This window comes from Falco punctatus (assembly GCF_963210335.1).
Source record: "Falco punctatus genome assembly, chromosome: Z".
Lineage (NCBI taxonomy): Eukaryota > Metazoa > Chordata > Aves > Falconiformes > Falconidae > Falco > Falco punctatus.
In genome coordinates this window covers 27,137,246-27,160,800 of record NC_137586.1, presented here as the reverse complement: position 1 = coordinate 27,160,800, position 23,555 = coordinate 27,137,246, and the positions used below count along the sequence as shown (strand labels likewise).

At 38.8% G+C, this 23,555-nt stretch overlaps 2 protein-coding genes across 4 annotated transcripts in view; one reads left to right on the top strand and one right to left on the bottom strand.

Moving 5' to 3' along the window:
* ANKDD1B (ankyrin repeat and death domain containing 1B) overlaps positions 1 to 23,555 on the top strand; it is a 52,498-nt gene that overhangs the window by 21,704 nt on the left and 7,239 nt on the right. The window contains exons 11-14 of the mRNA XM_080373293.1: positions 881 to 979; positions 3,694 to 3,789; positions 7,347 to 7,545; positions 8,228 to 8,359. Coding sequence (XP_080229419.1) covers positions 881 to 979; positions 3,694 to 3,789; positions 7,347 to 7,545; positions 8,228 to 8,359 — 526 coding nt within the window. The remainder of the gene's footprint in view (positions 1 to 880; positions 980 to 3,693; positions 3,790 to 7,346; positions 7,546 to 8,227; positions 8,360 to 23,555) is intronic.
* The window catches only part of POC5 (POC5 centriolar protein), a 31,352-nt gene continuing 17,908 nt past the window's right edge, over positions 10,112 to 23,555 (bottom strand). For 2 of the 3 annotated variants that reach the window (XM_080373287.1, XM_080373285.1), the window contains 8 exons: positions 23,149 to 23,325; positions 20,410 to 20,514; positions 18,995 to 19,174; positions 17,710 to 17,872; positions 14,277 to 14,395; positions 13,384 to 13,497; positions 12,315 to 12,491; positions 10,112 to 10,549 (listed from right to left, as the gene is read on the bottom strand). In XM_080373287.1, the coding sequence (XP_080229413.1) occupies positions 10,400 to 10,549; positions 12,315 to 12,491; positions 13,384 to 13,497; positions 14,277 to 14,395; positions 17,710 to 17,872; positions 18,995 to 19,174; positions 20,410 to 20,514; positions 23,149 to 23,325 (1,185 nt within the window). In that variant the 3' untranslated portion in view covers positions 10,112 to 10,399. The remainder of the gene's footprint in view (positions 10,550 to 12,314; positions 12,492 to 13,383; positions 13,498 to 14,276; positions 14,396 to 17,709; positions 17,873 to 18,994; positions 19,175 to 20,409; positions 20,515 to 23,148; positions 23,326 to 23,555) is intronic. The other variant, XM_080373286.1, reaches the window with a different exon arrangement.

Here is a 23,555-nt window from a genome sequence, read left to right as displayed (position 1 = left end):
TGCTGTGCTAGTATTGTTTGAGCAAGATAACAAATTCCATAAATGGCAACATATCTTATTTGCTGCTGCATGCACCCTTAGATGACTGGAGGTTCTTATTCTAATATTCTGTAGAAGGATAAATAAATCAATAGGTGCAGCTGTGTAGAGATCACACAACTCTCATTTCAGACCCAAAGATGAGACTTGAAGCTGAATGTTGCTTTAGTTGTACTTCTTGTTAATGGTTGGGGTTTGTTTCATGCTTCCCCCACCACCTTTTTGTGTGTGAGTGTGTGTGTATGCGCACGCACGCGCGTTAATGTTCACTGAGACCATCATGGAGCAAGTACACTCCCGCTACATATTATCGCTTTGTGGCAGTGCTGGCTAAGAAACCCTGTTGTGGACATGGCACAAGGTACTGCTGAAAAAATGACAGATATCCAGTTATCTTTGCATGAATTTCTGCACGGAAAATGTTACTCAAGAGGTTAGCATGGGTGGGGACTGGCAGTCACATGGAGCACTCTGTCTGAAACACCTTGTTTTAAGAGGGAAAGAGAGACGTCATTAGGTTACAGTGCACTAGAGGGGTATGAGAGCAACTTTTCCCTGAGCCAGCTGGTTTTCCAGCTCCTGCCTGGTTTTCCTGTGGGAAACATCCCACATGCTCTCTTGTTTGCCTGAAACAGAACTGGCAGGTAGGCCACTCAAAAGTTAGCTGATTTAGTTCTGTTCAGTGTTCTTTTGCCAATACCATCTTGTTGCGAATATTCTCCAGATTCAGATTGTAAACATTCTGCTTCTCAGAGGGAGTTTGGCATACTGTATTTATTTGTTGTCATTAATTCCAGAGGCAGGATGGCTTTCTGTATTTATTTGGTGTCATTAATTCCAGAGGCAGGAAACCCCTCTACATCTGGCAGCTGATCTTGGCAATGTGGAGCTGGTGGAAGTGCTGCTGAAGGCAGGCTGCGATCTCAAGTCTGTGGATAAGGTAGATTGACTTCCTCACACCTGCAAGTATTATGTGATTTTATTTTTTGTTTTATAACCTTCTTCCCAGAGAAGCAGGAAGCACTTGTTGCCAGGTAAAGCTGTTAGTTGTTACAAAGGAAATCTTTTAATATTGCCACATCTGCAGCCTGCAGAGATCTGAAATGGTTTTAGTGAAGAGCCGTAAAAATTCCAGGCTCCGTTGTTTGCAGGGTAAACCCTGCTGCCAGAGACCTCTAATGGAAAAAAAGGACTAGGCTCACAGAGTGGAAAACAGCCTGTGGCTGTTGTAACTGTGCACCCGCAGCCAGGTTCACTGCCAGGAGAGCCACGGGTACTGCCAGATTCACTAATTGCAGTGATGGTGAGTTTGTCCTTTAGTACTTTGGGCCATCTGGAAATGATGGTCCTGTGTCCCTGAGAAGCTGTCCCAGATCCGTTTAGGTAGGTGCTTAGATCCTGTTGCTGATGTTCAGCCTGGAAGGACTAAGGCAAAAATGGCAATGGCTGGAAGAACTACTAAAGCAAAGAGTCTCTGGGGAAGTGCTTTTGAAAGGACAGCATACCAAATCCAGTTTGCACAAATGTTCCTAAATTACTGCAAGGCTGAACTTCCCCTTTTTATGCTGTTACCACTATACTGATTTTCTATATGATTGAATGGACAGATTTGATGTTTATCATAAGCAAAATCTAGGTCTTTACTAATTCTGAAAAGTTACTTTTATGTACAAAATTGTCCTAATGAGAACTAAGGCTTTATGGACTAGGATCATCTTTTTTTCCCTAGCCTGGTGTGAGGCTCGGGACTCTGAGTGTGTGTGACACAGTGTATGTGTTTTGGGAGGCTGAGGTAAGATGCTACACTGCAGTTAAACCTTTCCATTCAGAGTCATGCTTACAGTGGCTGGAGAGCTGCAGTCTCATAGGGGTTAACACAGACCGAAAACTTGTTCTCTTTAGACAGTGCCTTAGCCGTTGGAAAATTGTCTTTACTTATTTGTATTCCAAGGGCAGGCACAGAAATTTATTTCTTATTGCCTGTTTTGACCTTAAGCACCTGCAAGTCTTTGGGCTGGGTAGTGCCCTGGTATTACAGTAGTGTTGACAGAGTCCTGGGCACATTATGAGAATATGGCTCTGAGCCAGCCCACGTTCTGTCACTTTTTATTTCTTGGAGTAGTTTTTCCCTTGCCTGTTTGCTGGATGACCCCTGAGGCCATGCTACTGCTGGGAACATTTGCAAGTACAGACCTCTTTGAACTGAGTTGGTGCCAAGATGCAAAAAATGTTCCCATCCTTACTGAACAGCAGGCAGGAGAAAGGAGAGCCCGCTGCAATTGCTGAGTTTTCCTGGCATCTGTGCTCTGGCAATAAGAGCCTCCTCAGTCTCCAGAGCATGTCCTAAATCTGCACGAGTTGCAAGCTGTTATAGCTCAGGGATTGGTCTCTCAGGAGATCTTCCTTCCTCCAATCTGCAGAAACAATTGTCATCAGTTGTGATTGATAGTGCACAGAGTGCTCCCTGTGTGCAAGACTGCCGTGCTACATGTGCACGCAAGAATCCAGCAGTGTTTGCACTAGCACAGGAGGTTGGCAACACCTCCTTTTCCCACTCCCCCCATCTCCCTGTGAAATGCAGAACATCTTTCCAGATGTTGGACCCAATAAGCTCTTGTGGTCTCTGGACTCTTCACATACAAAGTAGGTCTACGCTATAAAGCTTCTTTGAAATGTAAATTCCTTGGCTTCCAATGTGATGCTTTTCTAAAGCAGGCTAGAATGATCTTGAGCGCAGCCAGGAGCTAGAACTCCAATGGTATATATTAGGGAACTTTAAAATAGCTGGAGAGTTGAAATGCCTTGTATTTTAATTACTGAACTTTCTGATTAAGAGAGTAGCTTCTTTTAGGTCTAATTTTCTAGAATGCCTAGCTTGATATCCCTGAATATTTAAATCTGAGGTGATTCCACTCAGTACAAATCTGCTGAAAATAGACAATTGCAGAAAAAACCCTGCAGAGCCAAAGAGGTGCCCATGCATCGAAGTGCTGATAGCAGAGACAAGTTCAGATAGACTGAGCAGTCTTCTGCAGCTGGAATTAAAGCAATGGTTTTTAATTCCTTTGACTGCCTGTACTACCTGGCAAACATCAACTTCAGTTGCGCTCACTTCAGTTGTCATGAGAAACTCAGTCCCACACTCTCCTTTCATTCTGTGAGCCAGCTTCTCTTACCGTCCATAACAAGATGCAGTTTTGCCCTTAAAAGTTGTCCATTTCCAGCTTTGCCTGCCTACCCATCTGAAATGCCAGTTTAACAATAACACGCCAATGGACTGTATTTGTGGTAGCTTTCAGCCTGTTTGAAACAGGGGCTTGCATGAACTTGGAAGCCGTGACTGGAGAGGGCAAGCTAGTATGGAGTAGAGAGCAGCCCGAGTGCTGGAGGTTTCTGAAAGCAATTGTACCTCACCAGAAATTTTTTAGTGGGGAGTTCAGTGCAGGGGGAAAAATGACCGCCTCTGGGCTGAGGGGATACAGCTCGTACAAAGCATAGAACTTTGTAGCTACCTTGAAGCCATAAATCCATAGTAATAATTTTTCTTGGAAATAAGGGATAGGGCTCTGTGAATGAAACTCCTGCATTTCTTTTATGATATACATATCATCATACATATGAGATAATGTTCTGATTCACTCTCTCTGCTTTCAGAATGGAAAAACTGCACTAGCTGTAGCATCAAGGAGCAATCATGCCCTTATTGTAGATATGATCATTAAAGCAGAAAGGTACTATGCCATGAAACAGGTAAGATACATCTTTCATTACAATGAGGAGACCTATAAGGGAAAAGCCAGTTCTGATCTTGAAATGCCTTTTGCCTGAGGTGGTTTATTTTGGCAGGTTGCGAGACTGGCTTTGAGAAAATTTGGGTTAGAACTGGGAACGGGAAGGTCTCTACCCCATAAAAGTTTTATTTCTGACTAGCTGTTAAGCTGTCAGCAGATCTTACCAGTTTCCTGCATCATGCTCTACACACAGAAATAAAGGGGTGGGGAGAGTTTCTAACCCAAATTAAAACTATGCCATCAGCATCAGGTCTCAGATGACCTGAATCCACACCTGTGTACTCTGGTACAGCAAAATATGTGGAGGAGCACAGGTGTCCATCACTCCTTGACTAGCAAGCGCTTAGCTGCTTTGGCAGGAGCTCCCTCCTCTGTTCTATGTGTGTTAATTATAAAATACACTCAATGAAATGGGAAAGAATCGGGCAACAAGTGTGAAGGACATGGCCTAGATTGACCTCAGATCGTCTGAATTTCTAACCATTTTTCCCTAGTTATTTAAACATAGGCTGCTTAGTGATGGCCCTCCCTAAAGGGCTGAGAGGCAGATGTATTAAAGTGTAGGTGACAATTATTTTGGCCTGTGTTAATTATCCTGAATCACTTATGAATCTGTACATGCTTTATAGGCAGTAAGTGTCTGAGCAAGAAAAGCTGAGCTTAGTACCTCTTAAATTCAAAGGAATATTTGGAGCTGGGCTGCTGGTGAGGCCGTGCCCAGAGACACGCCTTGAAACTCAGACCAAGCCCAAATGGGTCTTGAAAATTCAGGACATCTCATGTCACGAGGGACATTCAGAATTCTAAGAAAGTTTATTTATTCCACCAATGACAGTTGTAGTAGAAAACCACAAGGCACCTGCTGTACCTACACACTTGAGGAAAGGGAGGTATTTCATAGGATGGTGAAGATTAATTTTAAGGCGTATTAATGCTCCATAAATCAGTCCTGTATTAGCTTGCTCAGTTTTTCTTGTTTGGAGCCATAGGTTTATGTGGGCTCCCTGAGAATTGATTAAATTTGCTGGGTTTTGACACAATACAGTGTAAAATCTCCACACTCTCAAATAAATTGCAGGTTGGTCCTAGTGAGGCAGTAAAAGACATCTCTTATAGCATCCACCAAAAAAACTGCAAGAAGGAAGATGCTGATACAATTTATTTATGTAGAGCAAGTACTTCTGTGAGCACCAGAGCTAGCAAACCGGGGCAAAAGGAATTCACTTGACTGTCAGCTCTTGTGCTCTCCTTGCTGAGCTGCCACACAGACCTGTGAGGTCATTCTCATTCCTGCTTCCTGCTAGGGAGTGTTTAACAGGTTAGCCAAGCACCTCCGGGGGCGGTGCAAGCGTACTCGTCCTGCCCGAGAGCAGACACATAAATTAGCTGGTTTTACTGCCCCACTCCAGCCCTGTGTGTCCAAATACATGAAGCTTAATGTTACAGGGAATTGTGCTGGTAAATCACATATCTACATTAATTATAATGAAAAACACCTCTACAAACTCCTTGCGTTGTGCATGTTTGATCTGCATCAGTTCAACTCGAGTTGTCAGGTATGTTATTGATTCTTTTGGCTTAAAGGAGAATCAGAAGTGAAGTCATGTGTTGCCAGAGAAGACATGACAAGTCAGACAGCAGCAGTGAGCCCATAATGCTCCTAACCTTTTGGCATTGTTTACTGAATTGCCTGAGGAGAAGAAAAGGTGTTTAAGTAGATAGTTTTTTTGCAAGAGTTCCACAGATGCTGGGAAATGGAAATATAAGTGTTTACAGTCCATTACCTAAAGCTAAGAGCACAGTCTTTAGGAGCAGCTTAGATCTTACAGTTATGGAATATGATGTTCAGATGGTGTTACCATATATGAAATTACAGCATTTTTTAACCATTTTTGTAAGAACTCAATTGTAAGAACTGTCATTTTGTTACATTGAGCTGACTTTTCATCTGTGACAAGGCTTTAGTTACAAAAAGGAAATGTCATGTTGCTGTGAGGAAGTGTATGATACCAATGTGTGAGTGTCTTGTTCTCTCTGTTTGCCCTTTTTTTTCTATTTACTGCTTCCACCCAACCCTTCCCTATCACTGCCCAGGCTCCAGGCTTTTTTTGACTGGATTTGAGGGCTGCTGTTACTGTTCCACCCAGCCATTGCCTAGACACACAATTAGCAGCAAAGAGAAGCTGTGCTGCTGCAAAGGGAGGAGAAATAAGTCTGGGTTTTTTTGTTTGCTTGTGGTTTTTGTTTTCGTTTTTGGAGGAGGTGAGGGGTTTTAACCTCAGAAGAGAAACACTGAACTGGGGAGATTCTGAAGCTGTCCTGTAGAATGTCCTAAACCTAAACCTTGCATGTGTCAGGAAGCATGAAATAAAGTCTGCACCACAAAAATGGAATCAAACATAAATGACAATGCTTAGTTACCGAACTAAGATCTTTTTTTTCTTGCACAACTCTCATAAAGTTAGGAAACAACCCTGTTGTATTTTTCTGAATTTAATCTGGAATAAAGTATTTTATATTTTGTACTTTTTAAAAATGTGGCATGCTGCCATTTCCTTTTTTGCTTAGTATCTGCTTTGTAATCCTGTATCAACTTCCTGAAGACATTTTTCACTTTGGAGACTGATTTGAAACAGGACTAGCAAGTAAACAAAATTAAATATAAAAGTAGTTTGAGCTTACCTACATTACGATTGAGGCTTTTTCCTGGGCACTGCTCAGCTAGGGGTGAAATCACTGATAGGCATGGCTTTTGCAGAGGTGCTCAAACAAGAAGCAACCCCATCACTCCTGTTCCAGGTGAGCCATGCACATGGTAGCAACATCACTTCTAATCTGTAGGGTAAAATGCTTGCAGTTTTGGTTTCTATCTGATTTTGCTTATGCAGGCAATAAGACTAGATCCAGGTTCAACACACGTGCTTATTGGTGCTTAGACACTTTGCTGAACTGGGTTCCACATACTAAACCCTATGGCTCATGCTGCCATCAAATGACCTGGTAGCACCCGCTTCAGCCAAGTGGAGCTGACGGAGCAGAGGTGGTGACAGCTTGAGCAAGTGCCATGCCAATTGTGCCTAGACTCTTCTCAGAGAGATGTTAGAACTTTGAGGAGCAAAAGGAAAGCGTAAGAGCTGTGGCTGAATCCCAGCCATGTTCAAAATGTGACATATAAAGTAGACAGAGCCCAGGAGCACTGCAGTGGTGGCGTAGTACTTGCAGTTACTTGCTGTTGTATATCATGTGCCAAAGAAAGTGGTTTATTTTGCATTTAACTTAGTAAGGTATAGCAATAGACACAGGAAGGCTTTGTTTCTGTTCTGTTATTCAGACTCTAATAGCATCATCCAGACTAAGACTTCAAAAGAGTTCTACCAGCCAAACATGGTTGCTTTACCTGCACTGAGCAAACCACCTGTCAGTAGCTACATATGACTGTACAGGACAGTGTTCACTGCTCACTAAGCAAAGGTTCCCAGCTTTGTTACAAAATTTATCATCTGCTTTCTTCTTTAGGAACATCTAGCTTGTAGTGATGATGGGTCAGACTTTAGCTTGTCCTTCAAGCAAGATCATAGTGCACAGACCAAACAAATCCGTTCCTCCCTTTGGAACCTAGCATACAACCAGTTAAAACCCCAGGAATGGAAAAAACTAGCCCAGTTCTGGAAGTTCACAGATGAACAAATTAAAGCCATTGAAGAACAATGGACAGGTAACAATATCTGAATGGCTAGACATAGTATTTAAACTATAAAAACCACAAGGCAGAGTTGCTTTTTAAACTAATGTGAGTATCACAGATACATGCTGGCCATACTGCTCTTATTCACATTATGAAAAAGAGCAATGAATGGATACAAACCTTGTCCCTGGTTCCTGGGAAGTGGTTCTGTAGAAGTAGAGGCCACTTCTGTTCTCCCTCTTGGCCTGAAGTAACCTTCATCTTTGGAAATCAAAAACAAGAGCAGTAAGCAGCACGGAGGGTCTTGTGGGTCATGCTGCAAGTGAGGACCTGGGGAACCGTGTGACTCAGGAAGACCTTGTTCATGCTTTGTCTTCACAGCTGCCATTAAACAGCAGTTGCTGGTTTCAGACATCTCAAGTGCTGAGAAAGCAATCATTTTATAGCATGCATTGTACTTGTTTACTACTGCTCCATGGTATATTTCCACAGGTTGAGAAAAAATGAAAGGAAAATATTAATTTTAAGATGTATTAGCTTTTTTTCTCCCTTTAGTAGCCTGAGGATAAAATTAGTATTTTTTTTTAACCTTTATAAGGAAATAAGAGTATAAGGTAGGTTTTAAAACATCCTGAAACTCTCAGAAGGGTAAAAGCACAAAATACACTGTTTCCAGCATGTGGAACAGACAAATGCTTTGTGTATTGCATAGGGAAAAAAAGTTATAAGGAACATGGAAACAGAATGTTGCTCATCTGGTTACATGGTATATCGCTGGCTCATCAGAATCCTGTCAAGCATATCTACGAAGAGCTGGTGGAAGCAGGATTTCCGCCTTTAGCTGGTAAGTTGTTGTAGAGCAGTTTATCTTCTGCAAGATTCAGTGTGGTGCTGAGGTCCCTGCTGGTGCTGGGAAGGTGCAACTGTGGCAGAGCTGGAAAACACTTTCTTTCTGGGACTCTGCCCTTGCTGGGGGGTGAGGTTGCTTGAGGAAGAGCATTTAAGGGAGACTTGAGATAAAGGACAATAAAAAACATGCAAGCTTTGCTTCCCTCCTTTGTCCTTTAAACATAATTAAAATGCGGTTGGCCATTCTTCATTAGAATAGTCTGACCTTGTAAAAAACAAAGTACATCAAGCACGTACTTTTCCTTTTACTTTACAGAGAAGATCAGAGCTGCAAGTAGCACTGACATGGTCTCCAGAAAATGTGCCATTTCATGAGTTCATAAATAAAACATGGCATATATGATGGAATTACCTGCCAAACAGAAACTGATTTTCAAATACAAATAACATCTTTCCTGGAAAAAAAACCCCTGTTTTGAAACTGTATGATTTTTTCAAGCCAGAAGAACTTGCACCCTTGAAACACTGGTTAGTTCATTCTCGTCTGTTTGCTATACAATATTTTAAATAATTTAAGAGTGAATGGCTGGATGGTAATTTATGACAATACCGCTAAGCTAGACCCATTCCCCTACAATTTCTACATCTGGCTTAACGCTGATACACTGACTCTATATTGGAACTGCAAATTAAGGTATTTTGTGTTTGACATGAAATGTAAATGAGATGTTTTCTACCTGAAAGTAAATTTAATTTACTAAATGAAAATTATAAATAAACACTTCCAAAAATAGGTTGGCACCTGGCCTCATTTGGGATTCAGGTTTTTATAAAGTCTTGCTAGGATTATAGTGTTCCTGTCTGAACAGGTCTTTTCTCTTGTTTAATCAGTGTTAGGATTAGGACAAGTCTTTTTCTTCAGCATTTGATTTATATAGTGAAAATGCACAAAAATTTCATGTCTAAAATAACGTGTGGCTGCAGAATTTTGTATCAAGGCATTACCTTATATACATACCCAAAACAGAGCATTTGCTCTTTAATAAACACATCTAGCAATTATTTACCTATTTCTTGTTCATGTCTTGAATTAATATTTGGTAGTGTCTTGCTGAATATTTTTAAAGGTTTTCTCACTACTAAATATATTTCATGTCTAAATATATTTCATATACTAAATATATTTCATGTAGTCTTCTCTATAACAAAACGGCAACAATTTTATCATGTAATGGAAGAACTGAATTGTCTTGTCTGTCTCTACAGAGCTAGCATTCTCCTGTAATCAATATTATTGTTTGTACTAAAAAGTTGATGATCTGATTCTTAGTCTGAAGTCTTATCCCCAACTGCCCTCTTGTGTGCAACCTGTTTTGACAGGGCTGCTGATCATCATGGGAACATGAAGAACAGACTGCTAAATCCTCAGGTTTTGGAATTAGGGATCTAAGATCACAAATTCTTAGATGCTGATAAGTATGCAAGATTAGCTTAGAAAATGAGAATGTTTAACAATTTGATGGACTCAGTACCTTAGCTGGCTTAAGTCACACCCTGAGTGTGAAGGATACCACCCTGTTATTCTTCATTTAAGTATGCTGTTATAGGATATAATTAAAATGCATGTCAACTACACCTAGTTGCACAAGCAACCGAAAGCATATGTATCAAAAATAAACGTAATTTTAACTTGAAAGTAGATGTTAGTAACACTGGGACAAGACAAACTGATTCAGACCAAAAAAAATAAATCACATTCTATCCTTTATTTAGAAGTGTGTAAAAGACTCCTTAAATAAAAAGTGTTTATCTTAATAAGTTCTCAAATGGTTTGGAGGTAGAATAAGATTTCAAATTCTTTTTTCCCCTCCTGCTGTTTACTATAAAAGCACTTTTACTTTAAAAAAAGTCTTTTTTTAGAAAAGGGTTAAAGCATGATACATACTTTAGGCCTTGCTACATCAAACCTGAAAAGACTGGGAAGAAGTTTAAATTGTACTTTGATAAAAACCCCACTGGTGAGAAAAATATTCACTCAGTCAACAACTTTTATTGACTGAACACTGGTATCAGTTTGGCCCTGAAGCGTTCGCCCAGCTTGTCCTGCAGGTCTCACAGTGGTAGAACCAGAAGAATGGAGCACAGTTCGAGGATATTTAGCAGCAGTTGCTTGGGATACAGTTTGCTGAAAAGTAACCAGATACATCAAAATGCTTAACAGTTAAAAAAAAAATCCCCATTAAAATAGATCTAAGTGAGCTATAGCTTAAACAGAAAGATTTGCAATCTGAACTGAAATACACTTCTCCAACAAACAACCCCCAACCCTTGGTTACTTTAAGAGAATGACAGTAATTTTTTTCCTTCCTTATCTGTAATATACTTTTCAGAATATAAAGTGCTAAACTTCCAGTTAACTGGGTACCCTGAGCTTTTATCACCTCAAGCTTATTGCAAAGTTGGTTTGCGTGGTGTTTTGTTTTTTTGTTTGTTTGTTTGGGGTTTTTTTTTGGTTTTTTTACAAACTGTTCAGAGTTTTCCTCTGTAGTGCTAACTTAATCATGCCAGCTTTACTTTTGAAGTTCAGTATTTGCTACGAGGAAATCTCTGAAAAGTCTCTGGTCTCTAAAAGGAAAAGGTTTGCGTTTATTTAACAATGAATTTTTCTCCCCAAAACCTAGCCACCTTACCGCCATAAACAGTAGTCATTCTGCTTTTAATCAAGGTAAACTCTCTCCCCTGTCAAATTAATTCAAAAGAAATACTTCAGTCTGATCGACTTCCACTTAGGCTTTTATTTGCAGAAAGAGTATACGGAATATATCTCTGGGACTGTCACATTTATTATTTTCCGAAGTCAGTTTTTTTTGTACAGTAGTTCAGGTACTTTATTTGTCATGCTAGTCACACAATCTGAATCCAGAAATTGTCTTATGAAAGAAAGAAATTTCATTAAGAAATCTGTCTTAATGAAAGAATTTCCACACCAAACCTCTAACCCCCTAAGGACATACAATTTAAATTTGAATTTCTGCTTAGGAGCCCAAATTCTTGAAAGCTATGTGCAGCCTGTCACAGGGCTCTGACTCACCACAGGAAATGAGTGAAAGCAGAAATTCCTCACACAGACAGCTACCAGTAACTCCAGCTCAAATTAAAGGACCTGATGTAGGTCTGCTTGTTCCAGCAGTATCACTGAAGAGAAACTGGACTTTCAGATAGCGCAAACTCAGATCCTACTTTACAGGTTAAAATAGTGGGGAAAAAATTAATAAAAAAAAATATCTTCAACTGTCCCATACACCTCCAGTTACAACCATTTTTTGCTCAGACTGGTCTAAAAGTGTAGCAATTGTCTAGACCATGTAGGTCACTGTTTACAGTCTTCTTGTATGTTGCTTTCATACCTTATTAATGCACTTCCTTCAGTATTTTCTTCAGGATGAATGGGGGGACTAGGACTCAAAATACAACAGGCAGCAGGCTTGATGAAATTAATTGCCTCTGGACAAGGGTTTTACTTTCCCCAACAATTTGCTACCCTCAGCCTGTCAGGCTAATTTATATCTCTGCCACCTCTGGTTCAGTCACCATTCCTGCTATACACCATGAAGCTTGTCTTTAAACTGTGGTTGCACAGTGATGACACCAAACACTGCTGTACCAACTTCTCTTAAGAGGAAGACTTACGGAAGAGCTGGCCAAGAGAGAGACAGCCAAGACTACTATACCTATGAAATAATTACTACAGAAACAAGACAAATAGATTGAAGTGGCAATATTTACTTTCTCTCCTCACTAGCACTTTCTACCCAGCCCAAAGACAGTACTGTTATTTTAAACAGGCCTCAAGACTGAGCCTTGTGTAATACCTCTTCACGATGGTTGTTTTTCTTTAAACTACTACCAGATGTGCTGTAGTAAGAATACTGTTACAAACTTTGACTTACCTGAGTGACTGGATGATGTTTTTCAACAATGACAGAACTCACGGGTGGAACAACTCCCATCACTGCTAAACTACCACAAATTCTGGGTTTTTGTCCCATATCAGCTCGGCCTGTGATTCGAGCAGTGATTGTTCTTCCTGCTTTCTGTTGAGCAGATGTTATTACTTTTGCCATGGGCTACAAATAAATTAAATATTAGTTGGTAAAAAGTTCTAAACATAGTATTTACAGTGGTTTAGATATGTCTGCTTAGATATGTCAGCCCTGTGCCTAAGTGGAATATGGAATGTTGCAGGTAATCCAGTTAATGTTATACAGGACTGAACTGGCTCCATCTAGTTGCAATCTAGTTTTTTCCACCTTTTTCCACATAAAGATGAGACAGCATTTCAAGCAAGCGACTTCTATCCTGAAGGGAGTATGGCTAATTTAACAAAAATCAAGCAGCATGGATAGCTTAGTTTTGCTCACTGGCTGCATACTTGAGTGACAGCTGCAGGCACTTCTGTCACCCTGGAAAGTCTTTCTAGCAATGACAGAGCAGATACAAAAAAGCTTCCATGCAGTAAAATGCTGAATCTTTTTCTGACAGCTGGTAGCAAACTGTATCAGATGGGAAAAAGAAAGGAGAGCAATGCAGAAGACAGTGGAGAAAAGTAAAAGGCCAGTTTAGTAACAAATACAGCAGAGGGGATGAGAGAGACATTTCAAACAGCAGGATGCTAAGGCAAAGCATATTCTTTCCAGAACAAAATGTTACCAAGTGAAACACCAATTGTTCCTGTTGCGCTACACGTTAAGTGTACGTGCACTCCTCTATTCTTCATTTTGTCACACCTCCCCCTCCCCCTGCAAAAACAATTTAAAATTTTTCTTAACATAAATGGGTTTCTGTAACATTAATGAGCATTTGAAGCTAGTGTCTTCACTGTGATGTAAACTCTATGGCAGTTTCCTCAACTACATACTTGTTTTGCTCTGAAAAACATGGAAATAATGACACCCGAACTAATATTTGTTATAATTATGCCTTAAAATAAAAAAAAGAAAGTTAATTTTAGCATGTTACCAGTTTCTGAGTTGACACCACACCAGATGCTGTAGTTGTGCTAGTGACAATTACTGGAGAATCAGAATCTAGCCTGGTCTGGTAAGTGCTTGCGTGACCCAGGTGGCTAGAAAACTGTGAATAAAACCAGAATTTACAAAGAATGAGAAAACTTTCTAGAAAACAGTTTTACTCTTCAGATAGATAGATACTCTTCTTTAGACTATTCCAATTACCCTTCTAAATGTACCTTCTTTGCAGATATTTTATGTCTAGTTTTACTGTTTTCTGGCTAATTTAAAAATACTTGTTTAAAAATTGTAGAAACATGTGAATAACATTTGATAGTATCAGAATGGAAAATCAGGACAGAGGCAAGCACAGCTCCCCTGTTGTAACCTGTACTCTAGTGTGAAACTGGTTTACAGTGGCAATGTCTTCAGGATGACTCTAGGGCAGGTGCAGAACATCCATGGTACCAGGCAATAATCTGGCTAAGTTAACACAACCGAGCCAGCTTTCTTCTTTTCAGACTATATTAAGCTCAGGGTTTGTTTGTTTTTTTTTTTTTTTTTTTTTTTTTTAAACCCAAAAACCTTCTAACAGCTTTTTTTCCAGAAAGAATCTTAGAGAGAAAACTCTTCTTATACTGACCTTTTCTTCATTAGTTTAACACATTTTCACTAAAGTAAAAAGCAGAGCTTAATGAAAGCATAGTGAGACACAGCAGCTGTGCCTCAGTCACTTCACTTACACCATGCAGTCTGAACACATCCATAGGTTTCTTTTTACACTTAGACTGTCTTAAAATTTTTTCAATTCACGGGCTATGGCATTTATTTTTATAAAGCTCCAACCAATTAAGTTCATTTTTGTCACCAGCAAACACAGTTCTGTTCCAGCTACATGCTTACCATGTCTTCCAGCTGAAGAGTAGTTGCTGGTGGAGGTGGTGGTGATGGAGGATTATATTGCGAAGGAGGTAGCCTTCCTGCAACAATGGTACTGTTATCATTTCTCCTACTTCCTACATCTATTATTAGAAACACAAAGTAATGGGATCAGCACATAATCTAGCAAACCCTAAGGGGAAAAAAAAAACCAACCAGATAAGCACAGTAACAGCTTTATTATTCCTTTGGGATTTCTGTATAGTCTAATTGAAAGGATCTGCCTGTTCTTTGTAGGGGGTATGTTTGTGTACACATATATATATAAAAATATATATACACACATAAACATTCCTATACTTGACCCTTCTTTTCAGATACTTGGAAATAATATTTTCCAAGGGGCTTGTTTCTGTTTTATGTCTCAAAATCCCTGTGGCATTTGTCACATACTTGTAGTGCAAAGAACTGAGGTTCTCTGTACTGCTTGACAATAGTAACTCCACTGTGCAAGAGCTGCTTTTACGCTACGGGACAAGCTCCAGTTCAGGTGGAGAGCAGCAAAACACAGAAATGCCATACTGGACCTCTGCTAGGGTGTAAGATCCTTAAGGGGGCTCACTGTCAATAACGTAAAATGTTATTTTAACTTTCCTGAGAACGTACTGCGATTTCAAAGACACAGATCACGCTCAGCAGCATCTCCTCTCCATATACAATAGCTGGACACTGGCCACATCCTGGCTGTAGGGCTGGGATGATCTACAGGTACCCTACAGCTCTCATCACCCCTGCATAAGCTGGGTAAGCCTGAGCTTGCGCAAAATCCATCCAGGATTTTTTTGTCTTGCTATGCAGACATCCTGGGGATGTCACATCTGCAGACTAAAGCCCAGTATCTTTTCCAAGCAGTTTCAGCCTTTTCCTTTTGAATACAAACTTCCTCAAAGGAAGCAGAGAGATATTCTTATGTCCCTATTTCTGAAGCAGATGGTAGCAGCTCCAGGACAAGGGAACTTAGCTCATTCCAGGGACTAGAGAGACACCATGTGGTAGCTTGTTGTTTTTTCTCTTGAAGCATGCAGGGAAAATACAAGGAAGGTAGTTCAAATCGGTGCATTTACTCAAAGATTTCAAGAGTGCCAGAAATATGCATTCTGTACATACGTATGTGTGTACACACACATTAAGCTTCAGCACAGACAGGACCAATGCATAGTTACATACCAATCAGACCCGATGTATGTTACTTAGAAAAGCAGTGTTAGGTTTTTTAAAAGTTACGAATTCTTGTGGCTTCAATGTTCCTTTAAATACATAAAGAGGTTAAAAATAACGTTAATATAATAATAGTTGTTAAAAAACAACCAACCATGTGTTAGTAAATCAGCCAGATAGATTTTAGACCATCAGCATTGGCTACAAATGTTACAGACCCATTAAGCTTGTGATACATGCACACTATAATACAGATTATAATGTAGGTTATTAAAGTATGTTATCTGTACATCGTATACATACTAAATGATTAAATGTACATTATAATAACTTCGTAAATCTGTAAAAAGGTCAAATTCTGCTTTTATTCCCAATGACAGTAGGTGGCACTGCAGTGTTCCTATAAACATGTAACCGCTGACCGACTGGCACACGAAGTTCTAACGTCCACAGATTACAAGACTAGAACAAATCACAATAAGCATCTAATCTGACGTTTGAAGTCCCCTGATATTCTGATTGCTGTTCTGTTACACCTGAGGAAGAATGGTAATAAGCAGTTGTACAACCATATTAAATTATTATGTAATTCACTTCCTGAAATGCACCACCTGGCTGTAGCCAGAAATAGTGTGCCTGGGGCAGGGGAGAAGGTGGTATGAGAGGCAGTGGAAGAAGATGGCAAGCATGGGACCAAGAGCAACAGAGACTATGAGACGTTATGAAGCCTGATGAGGACTACACCGACCACAGAAAATTAAAAAAGCATGATGCTGGACACCCAAAAAGTTAGGTACTGCCACCCCAGTTGTCCAGCGTAGCCAAATCTCTAGGAACTGTGCCCGTGTAGTGTGTAAGCTCCTGTCTCATGGTAACAAGCAAGCAAAATCATTGGTCCGTGAGTCCCAGTGGTTGGTTACAGCAGCTCTAGAGCTCGGTTTTCTTCACTTCCTACCTACCTACCCTCCTCTTTGCGGGTTTACAGAAACAATGCATACCTATTTCACACCACTCGGTTACCCAACAGTATTAGGTACACCCATTGTCTGTTGTGTATTTTTGGAAAACAATAAACAAACAAATATAAGATAAAGCCTCAGGAGACAGTACTTCTTAATTTATAACACAGTGAAAAATAAAAAGTAGTTGGGCAATGCTCTATAACTTTATTTCCAAACTCAGTATCTTGAAGACATCATTCATTCTTCACCTTCCCCAAATACCGATCATATTTTCACTTGCACACAGCTACTGCACTTAGCCAATGCCATATTCTAATTTCCTAAGTAACTGCACAAATACCATGTATGTTTAACAGGCTCAGACAGCTGCTCCAGTAAGTACCATCTTACCCTCTTACACCTTCTTCAGGTTTTAATCTCCTCTTCCTACCTACATTTTTTGGGAAGAATTACTCTGAAGTATTTCAGAAACTTCTTGTATAAGATTGTTAAGTTTAGCAACTGAAGTTACTTTCCTAAGGCCATTAACAACTGCGCCAGTGCAGCTGGTTGTTAAGCCACCTGTACAGCTGTGCCACTCCTGCTTGGCACAGCTATTTTCTCTTTAATGTAGACTGCTGCACCAGCATGATTATGCTCCTACAGCTATAGATAGTCTCACCCCAATGGGGTTATTTCATTACGTCAGTAAGGGTGTGCAGCTCTTACCTGTGTAGCTGCACAAGTTTTATGAGTGTGCTGCTGATATAATTAGACTGGTGTTTCCTGTTCTGGCACAGAACTCCAACTAAATACAGAACCTGAGAGACTTACTTGCCCTTTTAGCCTTAAAAGGCAAGATTAAAAAAGACGACTCATTGCACACTGAATAGAGGTGGGTTTTCCAGGATTTCCCCCTCACTTCCCCATAACCAGGGTGCTGACAAAATGCTGGGTAATCTTCCACAGCAACTTAAGAAGTTCACCACCCCCATCTTCCTTGTTCTGCCTTCAGCTGCAGGTTACCACCCTCCCAGCAAGGTGGGATGAAAGAGAACATGTTCCATCTTCCAATTACAGCAGTACAAAATTCAGCATCAGAATATTCCCAACTTATTCAACAGGACTTTGTAAAGCAGTATTTGATAAACTCTGTATTGCCACAAGTCCTCATATTAAATAAAAAAAAAAAAAAAAAAGAGGGGGAGATTCATTCAAAACAAACAAAAAACCCCAAACTAAGAAAGCCAAGAAAACCCCACACAGACTACCAGATTAGAGCTGCTTTTTATACTGACCAGGTTCTGTCCTGCTGTCCTTGCCCTGAAACATGGTCATTGCTTCCAGATTCAAAGCACACACACCACGCATAAAAGCTTTCTTCATGGTGTCTTCATACTGTTCTCTCTCACTGTGCAGTCGCAGAACCTCAGCTTTTGTCTGTTCCAAAGTAGCAGTTAGCTGTGAGAATAAGGAAACAGCCTCTGTACTTCTGAGTGCAAACTACAAACATATTCAAACTATGAACATACTCCTCAATTAGCTTCAAAAGTCACTTCCTATGTTTACAAAGATATGCATTTTCACTTCAAAATGTCTGGTTCACCAGAGATGTGCAGCTACTTGTCATTTCTTTGTACCACCGCACATTTGTACTAGAGCAAACCAAGGACAAGAATGAATTCAAAAGAATTGTCAGACCTACCTAACCAGCTAAGCAGAAATTTATCTGACAAGTTTTTGTCTTTAGACATCTGGCACAAGCTAGACTTCCGCAGGAACATGGATTTGCTCAACAGAGGAATAAGTGTTCCCAGAAAACTATTGAAGCATAGGGTGAATTGTCATCAGCAAACTCTTTCCTACCTACTGTAAAAAACTAAAAATGCTGAGAAAAGACACACCAAGTTACCTTTGAAACTCACGGCTTACTGGTTTTTTTTTGCTGGTAAACCACATTGGTAAGCCTGTTGAAATTCTAGGTTTAATGTCTTGTTAAAATAGAGTGTCTTTACAATATATCTTTTAAAACTTTATTTACTGTGTATCAATCCATATGTTGATAACTTCAACTTAAGCTCTGAAAATTCTTTAACAAGCTTACTTGGCAAGTTGAAAGCAAAACTAAACTTAAATTCAGCCTTTAAGAGAACAGCTATTGAAGGAAAAAATATTGTACTCATCATGATCATTCATAGCAATAATGTTCTTCTATTTCCATTGTCTTCTTCAGTAAGACCTCAGAACGGATAGTCAATATTAACAGTGTGCTCTTAGTACACAAATACCACAAATGTTCCCTATTGTTGGGCAAATAGAGATTTGTCTCATTTCAGGAAGAGTACTATTTACTTCACCTGTGCATGCAGATTAGCAACATTTTATATCAGATGCAGGAAAAAAAGATTCCCATCTAGAAACCAGTGGAGATCTTAGATCTCCTCAGATCTTGTGTACTTGGGAGCTCTGTTTTGCTGGGAAGCCCTCATGTTTTACAAGTCTGCTGAGAAAGAGATACTTTGGAGGGATAGGGGGTGGGGAAGTGAAGGAGAGAAAGAATGAAAGACAGGAACCTTATTTTACCTCGGCAATTTTGGCTTCGTAATCATTGGTGAGCTGAACACAGACATCTTCTGCCCTTAACTGACAGGCTTTTGCTACTTTTTCTTTCCATTTTTCTTCACTAAGAGTGCGCCATGCTGCCCATACTTTCTTCATCAAACCTGTCCGGAATTGTCTGTCTGCTATTCTATTTGAATATTCCTTAGGAAGCAAATATAACAACAAGATATGCAAGTTCAGGTTTCTTAAAAATTTAAGTATTGAAGAGAGTGTGGATGATTGTTTTACAACTTATTACACAGACCACAGTAGGAACGCCTACATGCTGTAGTGAAGTGGTATACAAACATAGCATCAGCAGCCCAATGTTTCTTCCTGCACGTGTCACAAAACATTACTATGCTCAGTATGAGAAAGCATATTTGTGAACTCCTAGGTTAAAAACCCAGTGTTTTCACTCTTAGATTAATGACACTTAAACCACCTCACATATATGGTGTAACCATGAATGTTTGAAGCAGTTATGGGTATGTGGTACATTTTGATTCACTGCAGGAACCATGTAAAACCTTCAGACACCAAGATTGCAGATGATTAGCATAAAATACCTACATTTGTAATAAATTTAGAATTCAGGATGCTTTAAAAAGGCCTTTAAGACAGTTCTATTATTCTACTCTATTTCAAAATAGTCACCAAACTATGTATTTCAGCATTGCATTAGTTTTTCAGAAATTAATTAGGAAAAATAAAAAGAGCCGAGTAAAAACAAGACTCCAAATTATTAGTAAATTCTAAGATGGGAGGGAAGGGAAAAAGCAAAGGCTATTATCCAAAACTGCTGACTTGCAGAGAGTGTCAACACACCTGAGTCTACACAGGAATCTGGCTTCTCCTTTTTAACAGCTTGAAATGGGAAAGGTTTGCAGTCTTGATATGGGATTCTTCTTTTCCATCATATTTCACTGAGTAGACTGTTTATTGTTAGATGCCTGGCACAATACTTGGCTCTTAGCTACTTCAGGTTTCGGCAACATGAGAAAAGAGGGCAGCAGCAGTTTTATTGTGGAAGTGGCTTTTCCTCCCAAAATGATATTGTATCACATCACTGTTCAAATTATTTTGTTCAGATTTGTTTGAAATTTAGATACAGATTCCCTCGACACCTACTTCAAAACGCAGATACTGTATTTGTTGTGAGCTCATTTGCTGTGAGCTGATCACAGTAATTGGAGCAATCCAAGACAAACATAGGTTTGATTTCCCGCCCCGCCCTGAGAGTATTCTGACAGCAGGGTTCTTTTTAGAATTGACATTGTCAAACATCAAAATAAAGACACTGTCATTTCTTCAAACTGTAACAGGAACTGCAGCAACTCTGACCCTTTTGAGTTCAGAGGTTTCATTCTCATTGCATTTTTATTTTGCGCACATACCTCTTGTTTGGTTTTAACATGTTGAATTCGCCACACTGAAAACCTTCTCATCAACTCTATTCTCTCCTTTTGCCTCTCTAATGCTTGGGTCAAGTTATTAATCACCTGCAAAAATATTAGTTAACATTTTTTAATAGCAATGATCTTTGTAAGGTCAAACAGAATATACTTTATGCATCAGTTATTTTTCACTTAAAATATTTGCTTTTTACAGATGCTTTCTACTGAATCTTCTCCTTACTCTAGCATGCAGGAAACAATAATCAGAATTAAAATCAGAAGTAAAATTCCTGTGGCTTCAACACTCAGAATGTGTCACTTGAACACTTCTACTGTATAGTTTAAGGAAAAGTTCAGCTGAATTGTTATTTCATCCTACATCTGCAGGCTTCTGTGCTACTTCCTCATAATTAAATGTCATTGTAGCACAAGGTCAGAAGAATCATTTATTTCAAAGACAATTTTGGTCAATCAGGAATGTTTATATTAAGTTTGGTTTAGTGCATTATTAATTAATTGAAGTGTAAAGAAATTATTTATCTGCAGAAAGCTTATTCAACCATCTGAACATAATAAACAAGGTAAAGAGTTGCTAAGAACTAGAAAAAACTGGTTAAGAATTGTCATTATCTTTAAAAGTTCTCATGAAAGGTATCATATAGGCCTACAGCAATCAAACCATTTGAGAGGCAAGATGGTCTACTGGACAGAGAATGCAACTAAGTACTTTTACCACCAACCTCTAAATACATTTTAATTAGTATACAGAAACAGCTGAGGTTCCCTGATTAGAAATTAGGCCAGGTGTGATGCAAATTTAATACACCAAATCACTGAGTAGTTCTCTATTTTTGCCTGACTTCTTCAGCTAGACTCCGCCACCACTAATGTCTGAGCAACTTCAATGGCCAACAGTGACCAATCTCGGGACTTTCGGGGATGATGTCAAGTTACTTTAACTACTGCATTAGAATTGTGAAGAACAATATTCTGTGATGTTATATACTAACATATCTTAATATAGTCTATGGCATATGTTACATGCAATACATTTTGAACATATATCAATTAAATGAACGATACTTAAAATCTACCCTTAAATCAACAAAGTTATCTAGCAAATAATAAATATCTCCTATTTTCTTCAGTACAGACTTTCACACAACTTGTTTCAGTCCATCTTCTGCATGTTTAATGAAATATTACCGGGCAAAAGCTTAGTTTGTTTAACATGTTCGAAGTCAAGAAACAAATAAATGCTGCTCTGATGTATTTAAAGTAATTTAAAGATAAACCACCTGTAAATTTTTAAGAATGAGCTCTCCCTAATACTATACATTAATCTAGTATAAGCTACTTTGTTTAAATGTGACTCGTCTTAACTTTTCAGTTCCAGAATTGAATAGTCTCAGCTATATAAGTAACAACAAATACATCTAAAATTAGAAGTAAATTTGCATAAATATCAACTAATCAATAAGCAAATAGAAAGCAAAGGAATACAATAAATTACTTCTGTTGCAAGCGTCATATACTAATATAAAACATCAACAACTGTTGATACACACTAGAAGTCTCAGCCTAAATCATCATTTGTTAATTAGTATATTTTTGCCACTAAAAAGCGTTGGTGAGATTTACAAAGTGAAAACAAGAATCCGCAGTATTTGTAATATTTGTGAGGCTGATAGATATTGTCTTATGCCCTTGTCAGAACACAGCAGTTCTGGTAAATACAGTGATACATGGAAGCATTGCCACCTCCCGTTAGGGTGGTGGCAACAATAATTTTCTACTGTAAACAATTTCTCTTAGAAACAGAACTATAAAATTGAACAAAGAAACAATTTCTTTGGTAGCAGGAAAAAAAAATACTGCTTTCCAAGTATCATCGAGAATTATGGCACATTAAACATAAGTGTCATACAATGATATCCAACAGAATCTGGTATGTTTGAATGATGTATGCTGAAATAACGATGGCTCTGCACGTACTTATTTAGATAAATGATATTATACTAATCCTGTTTTTGTAATGTTACAATATTTATATTTGCTTGGTCTGTAAGATTAGACTGTTTTCTAAATGGATACAGAACATCATCTTCCCCCATATTTTAACTACTTCAATGGATGTTTTTTTAAAGAAGAAGGTAAATGGGAATTAAAACCCAAATTCCATTAAGTGTCCTAAAGTACAAGTTCAAAAAACCAGGACTGCAATAAGAAGATTAAATTACATTATGTGATCAACGGGCTGCCAAAACTTTATATCATCTCGTAATTCCAGTTAATTTTGCAGTTGTTGATATTGCTGATAGCAGAAAAGCTTAACTTAAGAGACTCCAAAGGTACAATCCTAAGAATTCTTACAAATGTACAATTCACAAGAACCCTAAAATAGAGACATTTAGGAGACTGCTGCCCATTTAAAGAAAACCAATCCAATAATTGAAAAATTAAAGGCTTTTAAAGTGTAAGAGCTAATGGATTCATCTAAGCCTGTGTGATCTTCATGAAATAAATAAGGGACAAGAGAGCCTAGATTTAAGAATCAAACAATGCAAAATATATACACGCAGCATGTTAAGTTTCCATTGTAAGTATGGAGAACATAATTAGCAGCATTGATACTTCTTCTACTATACAATCTAAGTACATAAGAGATGCACCCAAAAATTCAGTGTGGATACTTTTAGAAAAGACAGCAACTGTTGAATTATGAAATTGAATTACTACCTCATCTTTCCTTCCAATAGATATTTCATAAGTACGTAGCAACTCCTTCATGTTTTCCATCTCATTGCTCAACTGTCTCACGTGTGCAGCATGTTTCTCTTTTTCTTGCCTCATTTGAAGCTTGTGATGTTCAATCACACTAAGCTTCCATTTTCTCAATTCAGTCAGAACATTTGTCTGAAAAGTTAAAGAGATGACAGCAGTGCAATGATTAAAATTTTTTTCTGCTCCCTAATCTTTTAATCTTAAAACACATAGCAATTAAGGAGACATGAATATTTACAGTGATGCCTCCATTACACAGGCTGTTTATAAATATTACTGGACATAATGCACTATTGAATAACTGATAATAACTGAACTTCCCTAATGGAGAAAGTTACTCCAAAATTCTTGAAACAAGATGT